Here is a 21905-nt window from a genome sequence, read left to right on the forward strand (position 1 = left end):
TCACGGATACCAACTGCCTTGAACTCGGAAAACATCCCACACCATAAGCTCGATTGGAAAAATAAACATAAAATTGGTTCACGTCCAACGCTACCAACGCGTTGATTTGAAGTCATATCCATGGCAAAAAATTTCAAATAAATTAGTGTTTATACATGATGATGAAAGGAAATAAAATGGGAAAAGTACAACATTGCTCCGGCATCTATTCCGACCGGCTCTAAACCCATAGCTGAAAAAATGATTCTGTAGCTCCTCCCTGACCTATTAGTAAGCTCGGGCGTAGTCGCAGAAGCAGACTCAACTAACATACTCACAAAAATGTGAGCAGGTTCAAAATTAAGAAAGAAAAATCAACCCTAGAGGCACAATAGAAAGTAGATTATACACATTTTCATGAAAACCTCATCTTAAAACCATAACATGCACAAAACCTCGGTATAGTTATCTCAAAAGAGCTGCAACCTAATAACCCCCCACGCTTTAGTTTTTGACCTGCAGCTTGGTTTTGTGATTTGTCAATCAAACACCGCAAAGTTGCATGTTTCTTTAGTTAAAGTTTCCATTCAACTTCATGATTGGACACTGAGGCCTTTGAAAGCCTCTAATTTTCCATTTACTGCAATGGAATCTGCACTTTCCTGCTCTTCCGAATGTTTTGCCCTGCCCTTTTGGTTGTATGCTGAGTTGGGTACGGCAGAGCTACATTTACCTTCAAAGTATGTTGAGTAAGGGAAGTACTCGGCACATCGCCCTTTCCATCCTACAAAGGAATCAAATAGCATATTATTGAATTACATCACTTTGCATCAGATGAAGCGCTCTAAATACACGTAAAGCAATACAAATTCCGACTATTTCCCAACCATAAAGTGTCTTTGTAACATGGATTACTAGCAGGACGAGATTCAACACAGAAAAACATAAGATAACGAGTACAGGTGACAAATTTTCGAAACAAACAATTTAAACTTGAGTGAGATGAACTGGAGCAATCCAATGCGCTATTTGATACCAATATCTTCAATTTTGTGAGAAGTAAACCAACTTCTTAGATATACCATAAATTGGCTAAAATGCCAACACCAATATGTAAAACTGCTTTTATTATTTTATTGAGTACGAAAGGAAGGTTGACCATGAATAAGCATACGGATGGAACAAAATACACTTTAGTTAAAGTACTTACTCAAAGCAGCCGCAGGGTCACCAAGAATTGTTTCAAGGAGTTTGCTGACAGTAATACAATCTTTGAGTGTCCATTCTCTGACAGGTCCAAGTGCTCCATTTCTAATGATACATGCAAAGATTTACAATAATTACTTATAAAGAAAGTAGACCGATTTTCAATTTTCAAAGAAATAAAATTCAAAAAATGGATCAGGGCATTACTTGGGAACCATATTGTTGGTCGACTCTTCTATTAATTTAATAGCCTCAGATTTCTTGTCAGGTTCCAGAGCATATAGCATTTCTGCAACTGCAGCTCTATGCATCAAAGAATCTGAAAAGACGAACAAAGAAAGGATGACATAAGTCAACAATTCAAACAATGAGGAGCTTAAGCGTTTATCGTTTAAAGGGCAATCTTAAAAGTCACCTTGATGTTTCTCCAAGAAATTCTTGTTTGCCTCCACCAAAGATTTATTCTGCAATTGACTACAGAAAGAATAGAAGAGATCTCCAGTAAGCGAGTTTGATGTCAAACACATACAGGAGAGAGAGAGAGAGAGTGAGCAAAGTGCACATTCAAAGAAAACCTGATCATTGGGCGCTCAGCTTCCAAGACACTCCAAATGAGTTTCTCACTATCAGTTACAGGAGCTGGCATTGAAGCCACTTTATGGAAGAATTTAATCTGTTAACATATTAAGTATTGCAATAAGGGCCTCTAAAAGAATCACAACATATATGTACACATACAAACAAGCGAGACATGATGTCTGACATACCAAGGAGCGATGTGAGTCTGGGTGTTCAGCATTTAACCTCAGAAGCTGCTTCAAAGCCTACAGCCAAAAGAAAATTTACAAAATATGAGTAAAATTGTTGTCCAAATCAAAAGAATGATTTATGCAAAACAGGTCAAGTAACTTCCAAAATACAAAGTGATTTAACTAGCAATAATGAAATTCCATTCCTGGCAGAAGCACTTTGTGATAGATGGTAAACTAACAAGTATAAATTCCAAGTACTATTTTCCAGTTGTTTGTGACAGATATCTTGGATACTAAAATTCGAACTCTTCCAACCATAAAACAAAATGGGAGTGCTTCAAGTAAACAAAAATAAATGAGAAACATCTTGCTCAATGTTACCTGAAAGGCAAGCAAAATCTTCTGCTTCCTCATATTTACTTCAAAAGAAAGCAAGTGCGTCTCCAAGGACTCGGGCGAGTTCTTCTGAAGCAGTTTCAAGTACTTAGTAGCTTCTAACATGGGATCCTCAACCTGAGCAAATATGTACGAATGTAAGAGGGAGAATAACACCATTTACTATGTAACAGCAGTATATAGTGAAATCTAAAGATGCCTGCATAGCAGTTTGAAATATGAAGCTTAGGGGTGAGAAGCAATTGGGAAACAAAAATAACCTGCAACAACTTCTCCCCATGCGGATCAGGGTCGACAGGCTTTACATGTCGTTTCCCAGACTTAGAAACACCACCTGCATTAGATTCTTCATTTTTCCCCTCTGCCTCCTAAAAAGAATGCTGAGCATTAGGATGGGGAAGACAACAATGACAACCACAAGCTACACAAAGAAAATACAATACCTTCTTAGCTCGTGCTTCTGCCTTTCTCTGTTTTTGCCTCAGCTTCTTTTTCTGAGAAGAGGGCAACTTAGACATCTCATCATCTTCTTCGGATGTAGATTTCAAAGGAGTATCATACAGCTTCAAATAGCATCTGCATGTCAAATTCAATAACCACGAACATGAACATGGGCCAAGAACTAAAGTACTGCATATTATTCTATTTCAAAGTGAATGACAGACTACAACCCAACAAATTCTATAAGGCGTAAATAACATCAAATTTTGGATGCAGTTGTGATATGGAAAAATTATATGAAAACTGCAAACCATTAATTCTACTTCACCTGATTGCACCAACCGCTGCTTTGTGAAAATATGCATGTGAATGCAACCGATCTTGAAATTTAAGCATTTCAACATAGGCCCGTAGTGTCATTTTCCTTAAGCAATAAGAATGGAAATCAAACTGATCTTCTGTAATATCAGCATAGTGCTTCTCCACGCCTAAAAATCTTTTCAAGGCTCGTCCAAGATCACCTTGGCGGAAATAACTCTCACCAGAAGCAAGTTCATACCTTCAAAAGGACAAAGTATGGAATATTAAGAGTTCCTGACCAAAAATATTATTTCATGCAAGCAGTAAACAGTCCCAGAGAAAATTGATACAAACCACATGCACTGCATATCATGAAGGTTGTTGTGCTGGTCACCATCTTTTGTGAACAATACAGCAGTTTTATCTGCCAAAGGAACCTTGAAAAGGAGGGGAAAAAACATGTAGAAAACAGGCTCAGTATTAAGAGAAGCTATATAGAAAAGGCAACACAATTCAACAATTTCTACGATAAAAATGCCTACTAAGTATGGCTCCCCTATATCATTTGTTTTTTATATAAGTGTGGCATTACTTGTTTTGTTTTAGGTGATTGGTTCAAATGGACCCTATGCCCATTCCCTTCACCAACCCCCCCCCCTTGCTATGTTCCTCATTCTACAAAATATTTTCCTATTAACAGAACAAAGAGAAAAGGTCACAAAAGGTGAGATCTAAAACCTGATCAGCCTGCAGCATACGCTTAACGCAGTCACTATTTATATAACGATCTGCAAGATCCATACATCGAGCTTCATCTGCAAGTGCAGCAGCAGCAGGCAAATCACCAGCATGCTTCAAAACCCGACTCTGTGAACAGGAGGTGAGACAAAATTAGTTATTGACACAAACAAAGCTTTCCAACTAAACATGTAAAACATTGTTCAACTTAAATGATCCATTACTTTTTTGTGCAAGTTAAAGATAGAATACAATGAGAAACAGTATTACCCAAGGATGCTACTTTGAATTGTTTAAATTAAGGTAATCCTTACGAGTGAACTGACGTTAATACAAAATATAAATAATCAAAAATACAGTAGCAGCCCAAGAATTAAATTTAAACAGTCTGCATAAGGCCTTGCTTGTGGTCTCGAAACTTGTGGGCGCCCAATATACGGGGTAAGAATTTTATTCAATGCCTTCCAACAACGCATATAAGAACATACCAGAATACAGCACCTACAGTTGACCTTATGGCATGTGTTAGAACTTATCAAGGCTTTTTATCTAAGCACTGAATCTCATTTTTGCACCACATTCACAACTCAAATAACTCCGAAAGAAACAAAAATATGCATTAATTTTCATTGTTATATGTAGATTACTAAAATAGACTATCTTGACAACTCCACCATTTGAACCGCCTGTTATATTTTGCTCGCAAACATCACAGAGAAAAAAGAGAATAGGAACACCTCAGAAAACAATTATTTAAAGCCACAGCAGGTGAAACCAGAAGACAGCAATAAACAGCAAAAGCACACAGACAGGTGGTTCAAACCAACCTTTGCAGAGTATAAATCAATCACTGTTGGAGTGTGCTCTATGGCCTCATCAATTTTAGATAGAGCCATGTCGTATTGACCTCGTCTATCATAATGCTGCATCAGTACAAAAACTATAAGTGTATGTGAATTCAAAGCAATAAGAATTGAAGGTGCAGAAGCACCAAAGGGAGAAAAAAAACCATAAATGACAGTCAACCTGAGCCAACAAAAACAAGGCCCACAAAAGTGTCGAAGGGGGCTCCTTATCCTCCCTGTATTCAAGACGAAAAGCAACAGCACATAAGCGTAAACAAATACTAAAAGAACTCCAAGGCACAAAAAAAAAAAATTAAAGAGAGAATTTTTTTTTTTTTTTTTTTTAATAAAAATAGCAAGTTGTTAGTACCAGAAGAGAATAATATTTAGAGTCTAAAAACCAATCCACCCGTTGTAGCTTTTCACACTCAGCAAGGAGGGATACGACAATAATGATGTTGTAATGCTCGGCCAGATAACATGGTTTATACCCAAATCATAATTTCACAATATAATAATTACAGTTGCGTATTACCTCCCAGGGTATCGACCAGTCGTCCAAACAGAATGTTCCAACTCAAGAATAAGTTGTTCCAGAATGTCTGCCTGGATAAGAGTTCCCAAAATAAAAATTTCAAACCCAATGAGTTAATAATCCCAATACCATCATCTACTTCCCACAACCTCCTCAAAATATTCAAACCATAATACAAATGATTAGACTAACCTTTCCAGGGTGATCATACAGAGGAGAAAGATCAGAGAATAAGGAAGGAACTCCCTAGAAACACAAAAAAGATTAGTTAAAATTTAAACTCCAAAACTGGGTAGTCCGATAAGAACTGCATGCATATGACCGTAGATACCTTAGTAAGGAGAGGCCTGATATAATTATCTGCTGCTTCTCGAAATTTGTCACCTTGTAAGAAATCAAGTGGAATTCTCTGATTGAACAAAACAGGAAACAAAAAAGTTAAGACAGTAGAGAGAAAATAATCATGCAATTAAACAAACATCGCACCCCTGAATATGTGGGAATGCTAAGATAGTATAGATAAATAAAAAATTAACTGAGGAAAAAAGATATAGCACTATATATAGAAACTGGAAACTTCCTCTGTAAGCTTTCCAATTGTATTTCTGAATTAATTAGTTTGTACACTGTGAAGACATATATATAGCCTTTGGCTATTTACAAAGATACCCCTTAACTACCTACCTTATAACAGTTCTAACTAATCACAAACATTAGCACAGCTAAGTACATTTAGAGATAACAGACTATTTTACAGTAACTGAAATGGGTGACTTGTCATTTTCCCTAATACACCCCCTCAAGCTAGAAGGGGAATCAGAACAGATTCCAATGGGTAGCTTGGAGCACAGGAACTGAAATCGACTTTTGGATAAGGACTTGGTGTGAAGATCAGCTAATTGGTCTGCACTGCAAACATACTGAACTTTGAGAAGATTAGCTAAAACCAATTCTCGAATATAGTGGTAATCAATCTCAACATGCTTTGTACGAGCATGAAAAACAGGATTAGATGCTAGGGAGATGGCTGAGATGTTGTCACACCAAAGTGTAGGCAGTGTAGGGATAGGGAAGTGAAGATCTCTGAGGATTTTGCAAACCCAAGTAAGTTCAGCAGCTGTATGAGCTAAGGAGCGATATTCAGCCTCTGTAGATGACCGTGCAACAGTACTTTGTTTCTTAGCACTCCAGCTAATGAGATTGGAGCCTAAGAACACACAATAGCCACTGGTAGATCTTCGATCAAAAGTGCAGCCAGCCCAATCAGCATCAGAGTATGCTGAAAGATGGGTTGAACCCTTGGTGAACCATAAACCATGGGAAAGAGAACCTTTAAGAAATCGAAGAACTCGTTTAGCTGCCTGAAGATGTTGTTCCCTGGGAGCATGCATGAATTGGCAGATCTGGTTGACAGCAAAAGCGAGATCCGGTCTAGTCCAAGTAAGGTATTGTAATCCCCCAACAATAGAACGATATTCAGTGGGGTTGGACAAGAGAGGCCCACTGTTATCTAATTTTGTGGAACTAAGGGGTGTGCAGCACGGTTTGGCACCCTCCATGTGTGTTTTCTTAAGAAGATCAATTAAGTACTTGGATTGATGAACAAAAATGCCATGGGAGGATCTGTGTACTTCTAAGCCCAAGAAGTAGTGTAAAGGACCAAGATCCTTGACTGGAAACTGAGAACTGAGTTGAGTGATAAACTGTTGACAGATTTGAGAGTGAGGACCGGTTACTAGAATGTCATCAACATACACAAGAACAATAACCAAATGAGGACCATGAAGAACAAACAATGAGGCATCGGATGAAGATTGTTGAAACCCAAGAGAATGAAGAGCTTGAAAAAGTTTATCAAACCAAGCTCGAGGAGCTTGTTTTAGTCCATATAGGGATTTCTTCAACTTACAAACTGAAGTAGGAGAATTGGGATCAACAAACCCAGGAGGTTGTTGCATGTAGACATCCTCCTTTAAGTCACCATGAAGAAAGGCATTGCTTATATCCAATTGATTGAGAAACCAGTTATGTTGGACAGCAAGACTGAGTAAGATCCAAATGGTAACTGGCTTGGCAACTGGACTAAAAGTCTCTTGGAAGTCAATACCTTCTTGTTGATGAAAACCCTTTGCCACTAGTCTGGCCTTAAATCTGTCAATGGTGCCATCAGCCTTTTTCTTAACTCGAAACACCCATTTACATCCAACTATATTTTGGGAAGGATGAGAGGGGACAATGGACCAAGTACCAGTAGAGATCAATGCATTATACTCATCTTGCATTGCAGCTCGCCAATGAGCATGCTTAGAAGCTTGCAGGTATGTACTAGGAACATAATCAGTGTCAACAGGAAGAGGATGCTTAGTTGCTGCATAGGCATGAGGGAGAGATTTATAAATGCCAGCCTTGGATCGTGTGATCATTGGATGAGAATTAAGAGGAAGAGGAGGAGGATTGGACTGACTTAAGGGTAAGGTGGAGGATTCAGAAACAAAGTCAGAACCGGAAGCAGCAGGGACTGAAATGGGTTGAGAAGAAGAAGGATGGGGAGAAGCAGAGGTAGAAGGAGAAACAGGTGAAGAAGATGGTGCACGGCTAGTAGAGATATGGGGAATATATTTCTCAAAATAAAGATCCAAAGAGGAAGAGCTTGCTGGTGAGGATGGGTTGGGACAGAAACAGGGAGGCTGCAGGGATTGAAAAGGATAAGAACTTTCATCAAAGACAACATGTCTGGAGATGTAAATTCGAGTGGTGAGGGGATCAAGACATCGATAGCCTTTGTGTTGAAGGCTATATCCGAGAAAGACACAACTTTTGCTCTTGGCATCTAATTTGCTGTGAACATATGGTTGGAGCCAAGGGAAGCATTGGCAACCAAACACTTTAAGTTTAGAGTAATCTGGGGGTTGCTTGAATAATAATTCCCATGGTGATGAGGAAAGACCAGATATGGGAAGCCGATTAATAAGATAGATGGCAGTGGAGAAGGCTTCAACCCAAAATACATGAGGAACATTAGAAGCAACTAGCAAAGTACAAGCTGTCTCAACAAGATGCCTGTGCTTTCTCTCAGCACAACTATTCTGTTCAGGAGTATGTGGACAGCTAAATTGGTGAAAAATGCCATGTGTACTGAGAAAGGAAGCAAAAGCGGTACTGATGAATTCACCCCCTGAATCTGAGCGCAAAACTTTGATTTTATTGCCAAGTAAATTTTCTACATAAGATTTGAAGACAACAAATGTAGAAAAAACATCTGACTTGGACTTCAAAGGAAAAAACCAGCTATATTTGCTAAAGTCATCAACAATGAGCAAATAGTACTTGAAACCACTGTTTGAGATAACAGGCGCTGGACCCCACAGATCACAGTGTAGAAGTTGAAGACTGTGAGTTGTTGTTGAAGAAGAAATTCCAAAAGGAAGCTTATGATTCTTGGCAAGAGCACAATCTGAGCAGAAGAAATCAATAGTAGACTTGCCTTGTAAGGACAGTTTATTAGTAGAAAGTACCCTTCTGAAAATAGAGGAGGATGGATGACCCAAGCGTCGGTGCCAAACGTTGACAGGAGCCTTGACACTGAGCAGAGCTGAGGGAGAAGAATGTGAAGAAGAGCTGGAGCCTTGAAGAGGGTAGAATCCATCTCTAACGGGTCCCCGCAAAAGCATCTTCCCCGAAATACGATCCTTGACAGTGGATCCATAAGGGTCAAGGGTCAATGAACAATTATTATCTTTGAGAAACTGATAAGCAGACAAGAGATTATGTTTCATGTAGGGAACGTGTAAAACATTCTGCAGCTTAAAGGAAGTATGAGGAGTATGCAAAGCAGATGAACCAATATGATGAATAGAAAGACCTTTACCATCACCAATATACACTTTATCTTCACCAGTATAGGGAGTGGGAGAAGAAATGTTGGCAACATCATTAGTAATGTGAGAAGTCGCACCCGAGTCAATCAACCAAGGCTGAGCTGGTTTGGCAGATTGATTGACATACATAGCAGCGAGTTTAGCTGGAGGAATCCGACCACAAATGTCAGGATTCATTCGATCAAAACAATCAAGAGCCTCATGACTGTTAGAACCACAGATTTGACAAGGAACTTTGAAATGAGAAGAGCCTTGAGGATGACGAGAGCCTTGAAAGTTACGATTTCCACGAGTGTTGGAGTAAGTGCCACGGTTCATTTGAAAATTGCGATTGCCTCTGTGAGAGAAGGAATGGCCTCTGTTATGTCTGCCACGATTTGCAGATTTTGATTGTTGCCAGGATGAAGATTGGTGCTGAGCAGCGAACACAGAAGGAGTAGGTAGCAGAGGAGGCTGAGAGTGCACCGAGAAGGCTTGAAAAGGTTCAGTAGCAGAGGATGAACTGATATTTTTGCGTCGAGCCATGGACAGTTCTTTAGTGAGAAGAAGACCATGGAGTTCATCAAGAGAGGTAGAGGACAATCGAAGCATGATTGAGTCAATGAATGACTCAAAATCATCAGGCAAGCCATGAAGTGTGGCTGCAATTAGGTCGCGATCAGAAACGGAGGCACCAGCAGCTTGCAAGGAGTCTGAGATTTCCTTAATTTCTTGAAGATACTCGGAGATGGAGCGAGAACCTTTCTGAACAGATTGGAGACGCGACCGTAATTGATGAATATGAGCCTCTGAAATTCCACCAAATCTCTGTTCAAGCTTCAACCAGAGTTCGCGAGACGAAGAAACACCCACCGTGAAGGGGATGATTTCCTCAGAAAGTGTGGAATTGAACCAGATCAAGAGATTTTGATCTTTTTCGTACCATTCCTCAAAGGCAGGATTAATGCTGCGATCAGTTAGGAAAGGTGATGGACATACATCAGTACCATCAATGATTCCAAGAAGCTTGTAACGTCGTAGGATTGGGCCAAACAGCGCACGCCATGGCAAATAGTTCGATCGTTTCAGCTTGATCGGCACCATGCTGCCGATGTTATGGATCGTAAGGGAGGTGTAGGAACTCAGAGGACTTGGATTTCCAGAGAAATTAGGGTTTTGAACCGACGGAGAAGACGATTCAGGTGGTGGCGAAGATGATTGCGCCGCCATAGCTTGCAAAGACGTTGATGCAAGAGAGATCGGAGAAGAGAAACTGAAGAATCAGAGGAGAAGAACAGAGATCGATCAAGAATCGATCGATCGATCAAGTCGAGGGAGCGGAAGGATCGATGCGGTGAAGCAGAAATGGCGTGATACCATATAGAAACTGGAAACTTCCTCTGTAAGCTTTCCAATTGTATTTCTGAATTAATTAGTTTGTACACTGTGAAGACATATATATAGCCTTTGGCTATTTACAAAGATACCCCTTAACTACCTACCTTATAACAGTTCTAACTAATCACAAACATTAGCACAGCTAAGTACATTTAGAGATAACAGACTATTTTACAGTAACTGAAATGGGTGACTTGTCATTTTCCCTAATACTATAAACATCAATAGAAAGTATGCTACCTTAACGGCAGACGACCAATTGTATTTCTGCGCAAGGGATTTGTACAAGGCATCCAAGCGTTCGATTTCATCAGGGGAATACTGACCATTCTCTGCATACAGCCCAAGACATTTTTGCAGGCCTTGATAATATCTGGCCATTGAAAAAGCAATTAATTAAACTCACCTTAAACAATAGGAACTGTGTAAAGAAAGATTACATTATACATAGTAATACTTTCCAACCAAAAACTTAGTCAACAACATTAGAAAAAGAAAAAACTAAAGCAGAAAAAATGAACACAATCTTGAGATAACAAAGGTCACGCACCACTGATTAAGGACATGTTTAGTGGGAAGGAGAATGGAACCTGTTCAGTGTTTACAAAGTCAATAAGCATGAGAAATCACACCATATTCTCGTTGTTTCCACTCTGTTTGGGTATTGGGATTGGGAATATTCCACCAGGAGTCAACATTTTAATTATAATACCAACCCAAGTAACTTTGATACAAATTTGACTGATTTACAATTTTTTTTATTTGTTGGACAAAACTGATTTAACTTGCTTAATCAGTAAAGTTTTTGTCCTAGGATAGCATAGGTTAAGCAATTCTAAGGTTTAAAAATAACATAAAACTCCAACTACTGTTCTTAAGAATCCCAACTCAAAATAAGCACATATCGTTCATCCAATAAAATTCTTGCACCTTGTCCAAATATCAAAAAATGAAATTTAGGACCTATAAATGGTTTGAAAAACGCAAACATGGAAAGTGGAAAATGGACATTACCCATAGTTGTCGGGATTCATGGAAAGCAATACCCTATACAATTCAGCACCTTCTTCTAGGTGACCAAGCTTCACCAAAAGAGAAACCTCTTGCTCTTTATAATCTAACTTATCAACCTAGAAAGAAAAAAAATCAACAAAGAATGGTTAGAGCCAGAAGCCACTAATATTCAAAGCATGAAATTAAACAACCTGATTGACCAGAAAAAATTGAAATACACACTTACAATTCTCGACTCTTTCTTGTGCAACTCCTCAAGAGCTCTCTCAATTAAGCTACATTCCTCTAACAACGAAATCTAGAGACATTCGCATACAATGATCAAAAACTTAAGAGGTAGCCACTAAAAATACCATTAATTTTGCATGAAAGTACAAATCTGGTACAATAAAAAGCTAATGAAGTCATGCTGGCAGAGTTATAAGGAACTAGGCATGATTATGCAGAAGGAAATTTGCCAAATTGAGTTATTCCTAGCTTGAGCAATGGCACCATTTACGACAACCAAAAAAACAGTTTCTCAAATCACTTAAAATCATTCTTTAGAAAGATCTATAGAAAGCATTACATTAAAAATAATAATTAAAGTGTCATTAAAAATGAATGATGATTGAAAGGTTACGATTATTATGAAACATGTCCTTTTGATGATATGTTACCCGTGAATAGAAAGTCATTTCAAATTAGAAGTCTTTTTTTCCTTGTGGTATAGTAGCTAAGTACTCAGTAGTGATCAAAACTTGACCTAACAAACCCCAACTTTATCTTCCAATTTCAGCCATTTAAGCTCTTTTGAGTCTTTCCATGGCTTATCCAAACTCCAAAATATATTCATCAAATATAGCTAATATAAGACACTTACACAAATTACTTAAGCACCTATGTAGAATCAATTTATTTCAAACCAAAATGGATCTCATCATATGTTGACAGTTTGAAACCCAACTTAAAACTAAAAACAGAAGTACAAGAGGTAGAACAAGATATTTATATTAAAAAGCACGCATCCTCTTCATTTAATAGAAAATGGAGAGGTACATTCATTTGATCCATACAGTTGAATGTACAGGTCCCCCAATACTGGAAGCAGACCCCTCTGCAGGGCATAGACAATTCTCACATGGACTTACAGTTCCTGTTTTTACAGGCCTTCTCCATTTCGTACTGCAGAGAGGAGCTGAACCTATAGAAAAAGCATCAGTGAAAAATACCTTATATAAAAGCATCTCCCCATGCTCACAACGCTCATTATCTGGAGGGTAATCATCTTCTAGAGTCCCTTCATATGCTTCCAGGATTTCAACAGCTTTCAAAGCACTAAAAGATAACAAATTAATTTTTGTGTACTACTCACTGCAAAATTAAAAAAAAAAAAAAAAATCAAAAATTATGATTCATACTTTGAATTTAAATGATGGGAAACAGCAAAGCCAATCCAATTCATGCGATGATTTGGTTTCAAAGTCAGAAGTTGCTGTCTTGTCTCAACAAAACCAGTCAAATCCCGCATTTGAGCCTGTAACACAATGGGTAAATGCATCAGTAGCTGATTGAAATTTGCACATAAATAAACCAAATTAAAAAAAGTCAAAGATTGTTGTAGATAGCACAATAGAAAAAATAAAAATTAACAAAAGCATCATATCAGTAACCAACAAACTAGCGACACAGGTGAAATGTATATGTTAAGCAGAAAAACCCTGACGAACTTGAGAATTAAAGCAAATGTATACCAGCGATCAAAATATTTTCTTATAAATTCTCTTTTCTACAAGTCTGATAGACCCCAAGCGGCAAGTATAAACTTATTTATGATACATAGTACACATATACATATACATATATATAGTAATTAGTATCTCCATATGTTAAAAATACGCCTGTCCTTATTGTCCCACTTCCTAAACAATTGCACCAAATTGCAAACGATGAGGATTTCTGGTCCGTATAACATACAGGTGAAATTAGCCCTTAATGAAATGTAGCACAATCCCCTTTTGTGGTAAAGTTCAGAGACCCATAAGGAATATTTAAAAAAAAAAAAAAAAAAAAAAAAAATTTGAACTGGATAAAGAATATTAATTTAGGCAATGGCAGATAGCCAATACAAAATCAACTGTGGACCATCTTTCCAGTGGCAGCCAAACTGATGTGTGCTGTTTAGCCATTTCCGACATTGACTTCAGTTTGCACCACCCTTGAATTTGTGTCAAAAATGTTCAGCCCTCTATTTATCATTACACTTTCTACTCACACAAGATAATGTCAAAAACTTATCCATGTTATGCCAAGTTTAATGCACAACTTATTAAAGCAATGAGGTCACAAGATTTGGAAACATTCTCTCCTCTCAGCCATCCAAAACTCAAAGTCACTCTTTATATAAAACCTCATGTTAATTTTTCACAAGTCTTACTTTATAATAGTCAGTCGTTCCTGCATATATTTTGGCAAATAAAATCTCGATGGATCTAAACAACCATTACATGGTACACCATAATGCATCCTATTACTTTTCCAGATAGGCATTAACCTCCAATACTGGTATAATGACAGAACACAGGAAATATCATCAATATTATGCAAAGACACTCTTGACTTATAACATCTCAATTTCAAATGACAAAACATATTGCAATAGTAGGTTAGAAAATGTAAAGCATGCACCCATGTCAAACGTCAATAAGTGACAATGGCCATTTTATGTTTTTAGGCAACACTATCTTCTTGTTGCATGCAAGTTGATAAGAAAAATTCAACAAAGGCATTTACTTGGTTCTAAGCTTTAAGTGACATCTAATGCATACCTGTAGGAGTGACAGATCCCGTAGTATTTCAATATTGTCTGGATCTATCCTCAGAGCATTTCTGTAGCATTTTATTGCCTCCCTGTATTCTCTGTCTGACCGGTAAAGAAGACCATAAACATGCCAGCAAACATGACTTTTGAGGTCATTCTGGGTAAAGAAAGACATAAGGGTAAGTCCTATAAATTACAGAGTAATTAGGATATATCCACGAAACAATATAAAGTATAAAACGAATTGAAACCACATCCTTACCTTGAGTCCTATCCGGACAAGTTCATATGCTTCAGATTTGCGGTCCATGCAATTTAATGTTAATCCCTTCATTGATAAAGTTTCTGAAAGGGTAGCATGATTCCATAAGTTTGATATTTTGTTTTATTAGGGATGGGAAACAGAAAGTATTTTACTGATACAAAAATTAGTACATTTACATTAAAGCTCAATATCAGTCTACCATAAAGAAAAACAGCAAGTATAATCAACTAACAACTCAAGAAACAACTGGTTTTTTTTCAGCTTGCCTTAAGAAACAATCATAAGTATGAGCGTTCACAAGGAAACCACAGCAAAATGGGGGAAAAAACGAAAGGAGACTTTTGGGTGGATAAGTAAAATAGCATAGCTCCAGTAAAAACAAACATAGCAAAACACGAAGAAAAAAAAAAAAAAACAAAAACGCTAAACTCATCACCATCTCCAATATCTCCAGTTTCATGAGCCACATACTTCACAGAAATAAAGGCTCAAATATATAGTCAAATCCAAACTACAGTATCATCTATTCCAAAACTATATATTTAACAACAGAGAGATACAACAAAATCAACAACCTAACTAATGACATCCATACCCGCAGGAAGAGAGCGACAATGATTATCACCAGCATCATGATTTCATTATCAGTCTAATTTTCTGAGAAGTGCCAATCATCATAGTCTAAGTTTATGTATTTGGACATATGGGATAGATAATAAAGTATTTTGTTGTGAAGCAATCATTTTTTGAGCTCAAGAACTTCTATCATCCCATAGTTTCATATATTTCTTGCATTTAAGTTGTACTGGTTCTTTTTCTTTTCAGAACAGGATTCTTCAATATCACCTGTCCTACTGGATTTGTGAACCCATGGCTTTTCTTTTCAGTGTTCACTAATTCCCATATAACGCATTAAACAAATCAATGAGAATGTCTAAATAAGAAATCATCTACTACCAATGACAATGAGACGTAATATTCAGTGGGGTACATAAAAGCATTTTCGGTAGACTTTCAGTTAAACTTTATGTAAGTTGAGCATATTTGAATTAAAACATTAAATTCACAGAACTGTCTCAGTAAGAAAACAAAACAGATCATTTACTTGGGCCAAAAGACAAGCACTTTTAAATTAAACAACACATTTAGTAAAGGCTGTAAGCATACCTCCATGGTCTGGAAACTTTTTCAATATGGCATCTGCTGCCTTCAGTCCCTTCTTATATTGTTTAGTTTCATATGATTTCTACAATGATGTAAACAAGAAAAAAGAGGTTTAAATTAGTAGTAGCACAAAGACTTCAGCCACTAATAATGTGTGATAAGTTAATTACAAGAGATACAGATCATACTGCCAATTATTATCACCATATTAATATAACAACAGGCTAAATAACAAGACCCAGCATCATAATCATATATCAAGTAGAAAAGCCAGCAGGTGACAAAAAGTAATCCTGCGATAATAACTTGGATGCTAAATTCAACCAAAACAAAATTTACTTGAAACTTTCTGGATGTATCTCTTTCTTCTACCAAGACAGCTCATACGATGGAAATGAAAAGGTGAAATTATATGAGGGTTTTTTGTTACTAGCCACAAAACAAACCCAGAGGTTAACTGTGTGCAGAGCAGTCGTGATAAGGTAAAGTTTCTGTAAAATGCTTGCATTCCATATTAACAATCCGGGATTAGAACCAGCACCATATGGATAGACAATTTTTAACCAACTTTACGTTAACAATCAGGGTCAGCACAGAGCTTTGGAGTGCACATTATACAGTTCTCAATTAAGCTTAAGAATGTACTACCGTGGTGCAACAAATTACCAGAGATGGTAAGTTATTTCAAATTAATTTTTCTTTCTTATTGATTTGTTTATAATAATCACTACCCACAAAATTTCACTTCCCAATCGTTTTCTTCTACTTGAAAACTCAATCCTTTAACGGAAGCAGTACCAAAGTAATAAGCTTTACAATCACTAAAACCAAACAAAACCTATACTGTAATGCTTCCTTACAGACGAATGCCAAAAAAATCAACGAAGCTGATGAAATTGCAGAATACCCAGTAGACTTAACCATTCACTTAGCTTAAAAACCCTGACATCAATCTGAAAGAGCCCCAATTACTACAATTTACCAAAGTTCTCTAATTCCTGAGCAAGATAGAATACAGTATACAAGCAAAGCACAGAATCGCACAGAAAATCTAGGGTTTTGCTTCTTTTCATCTTCTGGATTATGTTAGTGAGAACAAGTGAAAAAAAATTGGATCCTAGTGATAAGCAGTAAGACAGCGAGCGGCATCGGAGCTTACGACGATGAGCTTGAAGAGGTTGGCCTCTTTGGGGGGCAGTGAGGCACCCATTGTTGCAGACGAAGAAGAAGGGCCTCACGTACTAGAGGGCCCGAAGAGGCTTCCGGGAGTGCGGCGGTCGGCGGTGATGAGCTGCGTTCACAGAGAGGGAGAAAGGAGAGGACAGGAAGAAAATGGTGGCGTTTATTTATCTGCTGCAACCCTACTGTGAAGGTGAAGCGAAAGAGAGACCGAACGAGTAAAATAAGACCTCGAAGCTGTTAGGATTTTACTTCTTTTTTTTTCTTTTTCTTTTTTCTTTTTTTTATTTTTTAATTTTGATAGGGGAAGTTTCTATGTACCGCTTGTGAAATGGAAATTATGCATTTTATTTACTTTTTTTTAGTTCAAATGACTATTATAGGTATCAAAAAAAATTTATCTATATCTTCTCTATTAATTCATGAAACCCTATTTGTCAATCAAAAGACAGCTTAGTCTTCTATCACACAAAAAAAAAAAATGATGGGCAACAATGTAATTTCCCAGGTTTAAATTTTATTGTTTTTTATTGAAACATCACCTACAAGTAATGTTAAAATATCTCTAATATTTAAAATTAAAAAAAAAAAAAACCAAAAACAAAAATTTCTCACTCCCCCCCCTCCCTTTATCCTTCTCATTTTTAAAAAAAAATATGTTCTTACACACAAAATATGTAGGCAAATGCTAGTATTATATATAAAGGGAGAGCCCCAGTTTGGTGAAGCTTTCCAAAATGCCAAAAATGCCCATTTGTTTCCTTCACAATCAAAACCCAAAAAATTCAAAAAAGCAAGGACAAACTAATAAAAAACCATATCTCAACAAAAAAAAACTATATTGGAAAAAAAAAAAAATAGAAAAAGAAAAAGAAAAAAGAAAATGGAATTTAAAACCAATACTGGCCAAGATTCACGTTATGACAACCCGTTCTAAATTTTACGTTTTTATTTTATTTTAAAAGAGTGAATTTACGAAAATGTCATAGAGACAAAGATTTTGACTTATGTTGACCATCGTCTAGAGAGATGTATGACTTATTCTTTTAACATATTCTCGTAGTACTTGTTGGTGTGAACGCATAAGCAAAAGCCGTTTGCGAGTCCGGATTATAGCGGTATAGTTATGGACGTTTGAAATTGGTTATTTAAATATTTGAATTCCTACCTTGTGGGATTAGTGGACCAATTAAATTAAAGGGACAAGGAACCAATTAGAAGGGAGGAGGAAAGCCTTCAGCCAATCAGAAAGAAAGAAGAAAAAAAAAAATGGGAAAGCTTCCCGTGCTCGACCTGTGTGACCACCCATTTTCCAAGGCCGATTTCGGCCAACTCCGATGGAATTTTTGGACGCCACCACGACCATCTTAAAGCTCTCATTCCCCTCTACAAAACCCACCCAAGAACCACCTTGATTAACCACGGTATGTGGCGGTTTGAGGCCACGAAAGTTGGCGGTTCTCACGGTGCTCCGGGCACCCTTTTTGATTTTCCGGCAAATCGGCAAAGTGATGGCCGATGCCACCACTTGGGCTTTGTAGCCCATCATCCCAGGAGCAAAACCCAACCAACCTTGACCCCATTGGACCACTGTAGAAGACGAATCGACACCGAGAAGTTTTAGGCACCCGCTGGCTTTGTGGGCAAAATTGACTATTTTCCGTCCACTTTTGGACTTCGTGGCAGGTATGAAAGTTTCTCCACTCACTGAGATCTTCATTTCTGTGAAGTTTGAGAATTTTTGGAAATAGTTGGATTTTCCGGCGAGTCGGGGCGGCCGACCGCCACCCACGGGGGCGCGTGCAGTGGCGCGTGGCCAGTGGGCCGCCAATGCTATTTTTAGGCTATGTCGAATGTCTTGAATTCAGTTTTGTTATTTGAATGACGTAGGTTGATCGTTGGAACCTAAATTCGTTACGATACGTTACTTGATAAAAATGTGAATCGACGATCCGACCGTTGGATCGTCACCAAAATTGGATACATTATAATACGTAATATCTAAAGATCATAGGAATTTATGGATCGAGAATCCGACTTACAGATCTTCCTGAATTGGATTTGTAAGTTAGTAAAATAAATGTTCACGGCCACTTGTTTTAGGCAATTGGCGGAGATCCGACCGTTGGATCATAATGAAATTTTAATATGTTATTTTTGAAACATATTGTGGATCGTTGGGAGTTGCAGATTGGAAATCTGATATGCGGATCTTCTGGGTCGAGTTATACAGGGTTGTAGACCCTACCGTCGATCTTTGATCGACTGTTGACTTGTGGTCAATGGGTCTCAAACTATTTCAGAATGCCCTTGAGGTTGTGTTTTATGTGAATTACGTATTCTACGGATAAGAGTTCTGATATGTGATTTGATAATTAGTCACAGGGACCAATCACTCAGGACGCTTCGATGCGTGCGCTAGAAAATTATAGCGTGGACTCTAGGTGAGTGGATCTTTTCCTTTTTATCGTACATATTATTGAGAGTTCTATCTACACTTTTAAATTGATTAGGTATATTACCTTCATATATAATTATTGTGAATGCTTGAAGTACTATATGAACTACGAATGGCTTGATCCCTGTTTAGGGTACATAGGCAGTCTAACGAGACGTTAGATGCAGCCATAATATATTTGAGACAAAAGCCTTATTTGGGAAATTGAGTAATGCGAAGGAAATTGGTAAAGGCAAGTTTTAGTTTTGTGAATTGGTTAGTTAAATTAGTGTTAATTGGGTTGTCATGGATAATTATCCCTGAAAATAAGTAGTTCGAGAGTATGGCGTTATTGATTGTACATTTCACACCGTATTGTTTATAATTGAAAATGCTATGACATGGTTGAGTATTAGATTGCATCATGGTATATCCATATGTATATTACTTACATATAATTATTGGGAATGCTTTCAAGTGCAAAGGTGAACGCAGGACACCCAGGTAAGTCAGGTGAGTTTATGGTATTAGTTGAATCGATTGCGTTATAGCATGACTACATTTATGTGTTAGGCAACTCCGATACTGTCGTGCTGGTTGCCATGAGTTGCACATGTTATATTGAGATACATTGAAAGCTCATAAACCTGCACCCCGGTGTTAGTGCTCCCGCCCGTGGCCAGGGCACAGTCCTTCACATGATGTTCACCTCTCGCACCTTACGCTTACCTTGGACTTAAGGTAGGTGCACAGGCTTGTCGTACAGACCATTATAGGTGGTTCCGACTCGTAGGTGACCCGCGATTATTTGCCCAGTCTTCACGTGATCGTAGCACTTGAGCGTACTTATTTACACTCAGTCATGTCGTACAGACCACTAGAGGTGGTTCCGACTCATGTACAGGGATGTTTGATGAGCTATAGATTAAGTCGTACAGGTCACTATAGGTGACTCCCGACTTGTATGCTAGTATTGATTGATGAGATATGGATACCTGCACCCCGGTGTTAGTGCTCCCGCCCGTGGTCAGGGCACAGTCCTTCACGTGATGTTCATTTCCCGCACCTTACGCTCACCTTGGACTCAAGGTAGGTGCACAGGCCTGTCGTACAGACCACTATAGGTGGTTCCGACTCGTAAGTGACCCGCGATTATTCGCCCAGTCTTCACGTGATCGTAGCACTTGAGCGTACTTATTTACAGCCAGTCCTATCATACAGACCACTAGAGGTGGTTCCGACTCGTGTGCAGGGATACTTGATGAGATATGGATAAGTCGTACAGGTCACTAGAGATGACTCCCGACTTATATGTTAGTAGTGATTGATGAGATATGAGTACAGTCGTACGGGTCACGTTAGGTGATTCTGGCTGATGTATCATTTTATATTGATTAAGTTCATTTGGCCTACTTGTTAATGCATTGTAGAGTCTATGAACATGGCATACTCGTGGTTTTGGCCATTTTTTAGCATAGGTGGATATATATATGTGTGTTGTACTGTCTTACAAAAAACGATAAGGGAATTACAGTGAGGGGTTATTACTGATAGAAAGGTAATAGTTTTGGGAAGCTTGGTTTTACTGTTTACTCACACTTTTTGTTTTGTACCCCCTTCAGGTTTTAACTGCTGAGTTCATATTGACGAGGATATATGGCTAATCTTAGTAGTGGTGGCTACTTTTAAGGATATGATTCTTACCCACATTACTGTACTTTACTTATGCTCTAACATCGCGTATGAAATAGGTTCGCTCCCACTCGTAGTGCACTCTGGTATTTATGGAAGCTATATATAAGCTTTATTTGTATTCATGGAAGCTATATATAAGCTATCCAAAAAGCTATCAAAATATTATTGTCAACATGCAACCATTGCTTCTTCAACAAAAAGTAACTCATGACTAATATTTGTTCTTCTGTACTGGCACTATTGGACCCAAATATCTCATACACTAAGGGTAGAAAGAAGGATAATATTAGCAATTTGAAAATGATAAAACGTGGTATTGAGTTGGCTTAACAAAAGAAGAAAAGAAAATATCATTTGTGCAATAAGTTAGTACGATCTAACACAAAAAGTTGGCCATCAAATCCCAAAAGAAGAAAGATTAAATCAACTAATGAATGTACGTCAAATTAACTTTTCCCACTTATGTATAATCTTTTTTATTTTTTATTTTGTAATCTATCAGGGAGTGAGGAAAAAAAAAACTTGGGCAAAGATGTGGAAATTGGAGAGTGATGACCAAGAATATTTGGAGAGTGATGACCAAGATATCTAGGAAGTAGATATTGCATCTCGTAGGAGTGTGATTACTTGCGGTTCATGTCAATCCTTAGATTGTAAGGATTGCAAAATTATAGGAAACCTGTTGATTTCTTACTGGATTATTTTCTTGAAACTTGTGGAACAAGAATGGTATATCTCAATGACGTCGACAAACTTCACCCACTAATTTTGATAGGAGCATATTTATGCTACTTAGCTATATTGTTTCCTTGCATTTAGTTAGTTAATTACTATTTATTATAGTCTTTTAAGCTATTTTCGTATGTTTTTAGGTCCTAATGGCAAAAGGAGCAAGAAAGTGCAT

At 37.7% G+C, this 21905-nt stretch overlaps 1 protein-coding gene across 1 annotated transcript; it reads right to left on the bottom strand.

The window, feature by feature from the left end:
- Positions 1-121: 121 nt before the first annotated feature.
- Positions 122-17069, bottom strand: LOC103948860 (N-terminal acetyltransferase A complex auxiliary subunit NAA15-like). The gene is made up of 26 exons (XM_048587267.1): positions 16850-17069; positions 15694-15772; positions 14524-14606; positions 14269-14418; positions 12862-12977; positions 12673-12778; positions 11688-11759; positions 11462-11577; positions 10688-10820; positions 5524-5601; positions 5385-5438; positions 5193-5263; positions 4839-4893; positions 4640-4735; positions 3813-3941; positions 3429-3511; positions 3103-3333; positions 2777-2909; positions 2594-2701; positions 2319-2450; positions 1953-2009; positions 1761-1858; positions 1601-1659; positions 1393-1504; positions 1190-1290; positions 122-763 (listed from the first exon to the last, which is right to left on the bottom strand). The coding sequence occupies exons 1-26, from the start codon at positions 16898-16900 to the stop codon at positions 573-575; spliced, it is 2694 nt and encodes an 897-aa protein (XP_048443224.1). The 5' UTR covers positions 16901-17069; the 3' UTR covers positions 122-572.
- Between the last annotated feature and the right edge of the window lie 4836 nt (positions 17070-21905).

Source organism: the organism of the source record quoted next, unplaced genomic scaffold (assembly GCF_019419815.1).
Source record: "Pyrus x bretschneideri cultivar Hongxiangsu unplaced genomic scaffold, Pyrus_bretschneideri_v1 Contig26, whole genome shotgun sequence".
Lineage (NCBI taxonomy): Eukaryota > Viridiplantae > Streptophyta > Magnoliopsida > Rosales > Rosaceae > Pyrus > Pyrus x bretschneideri.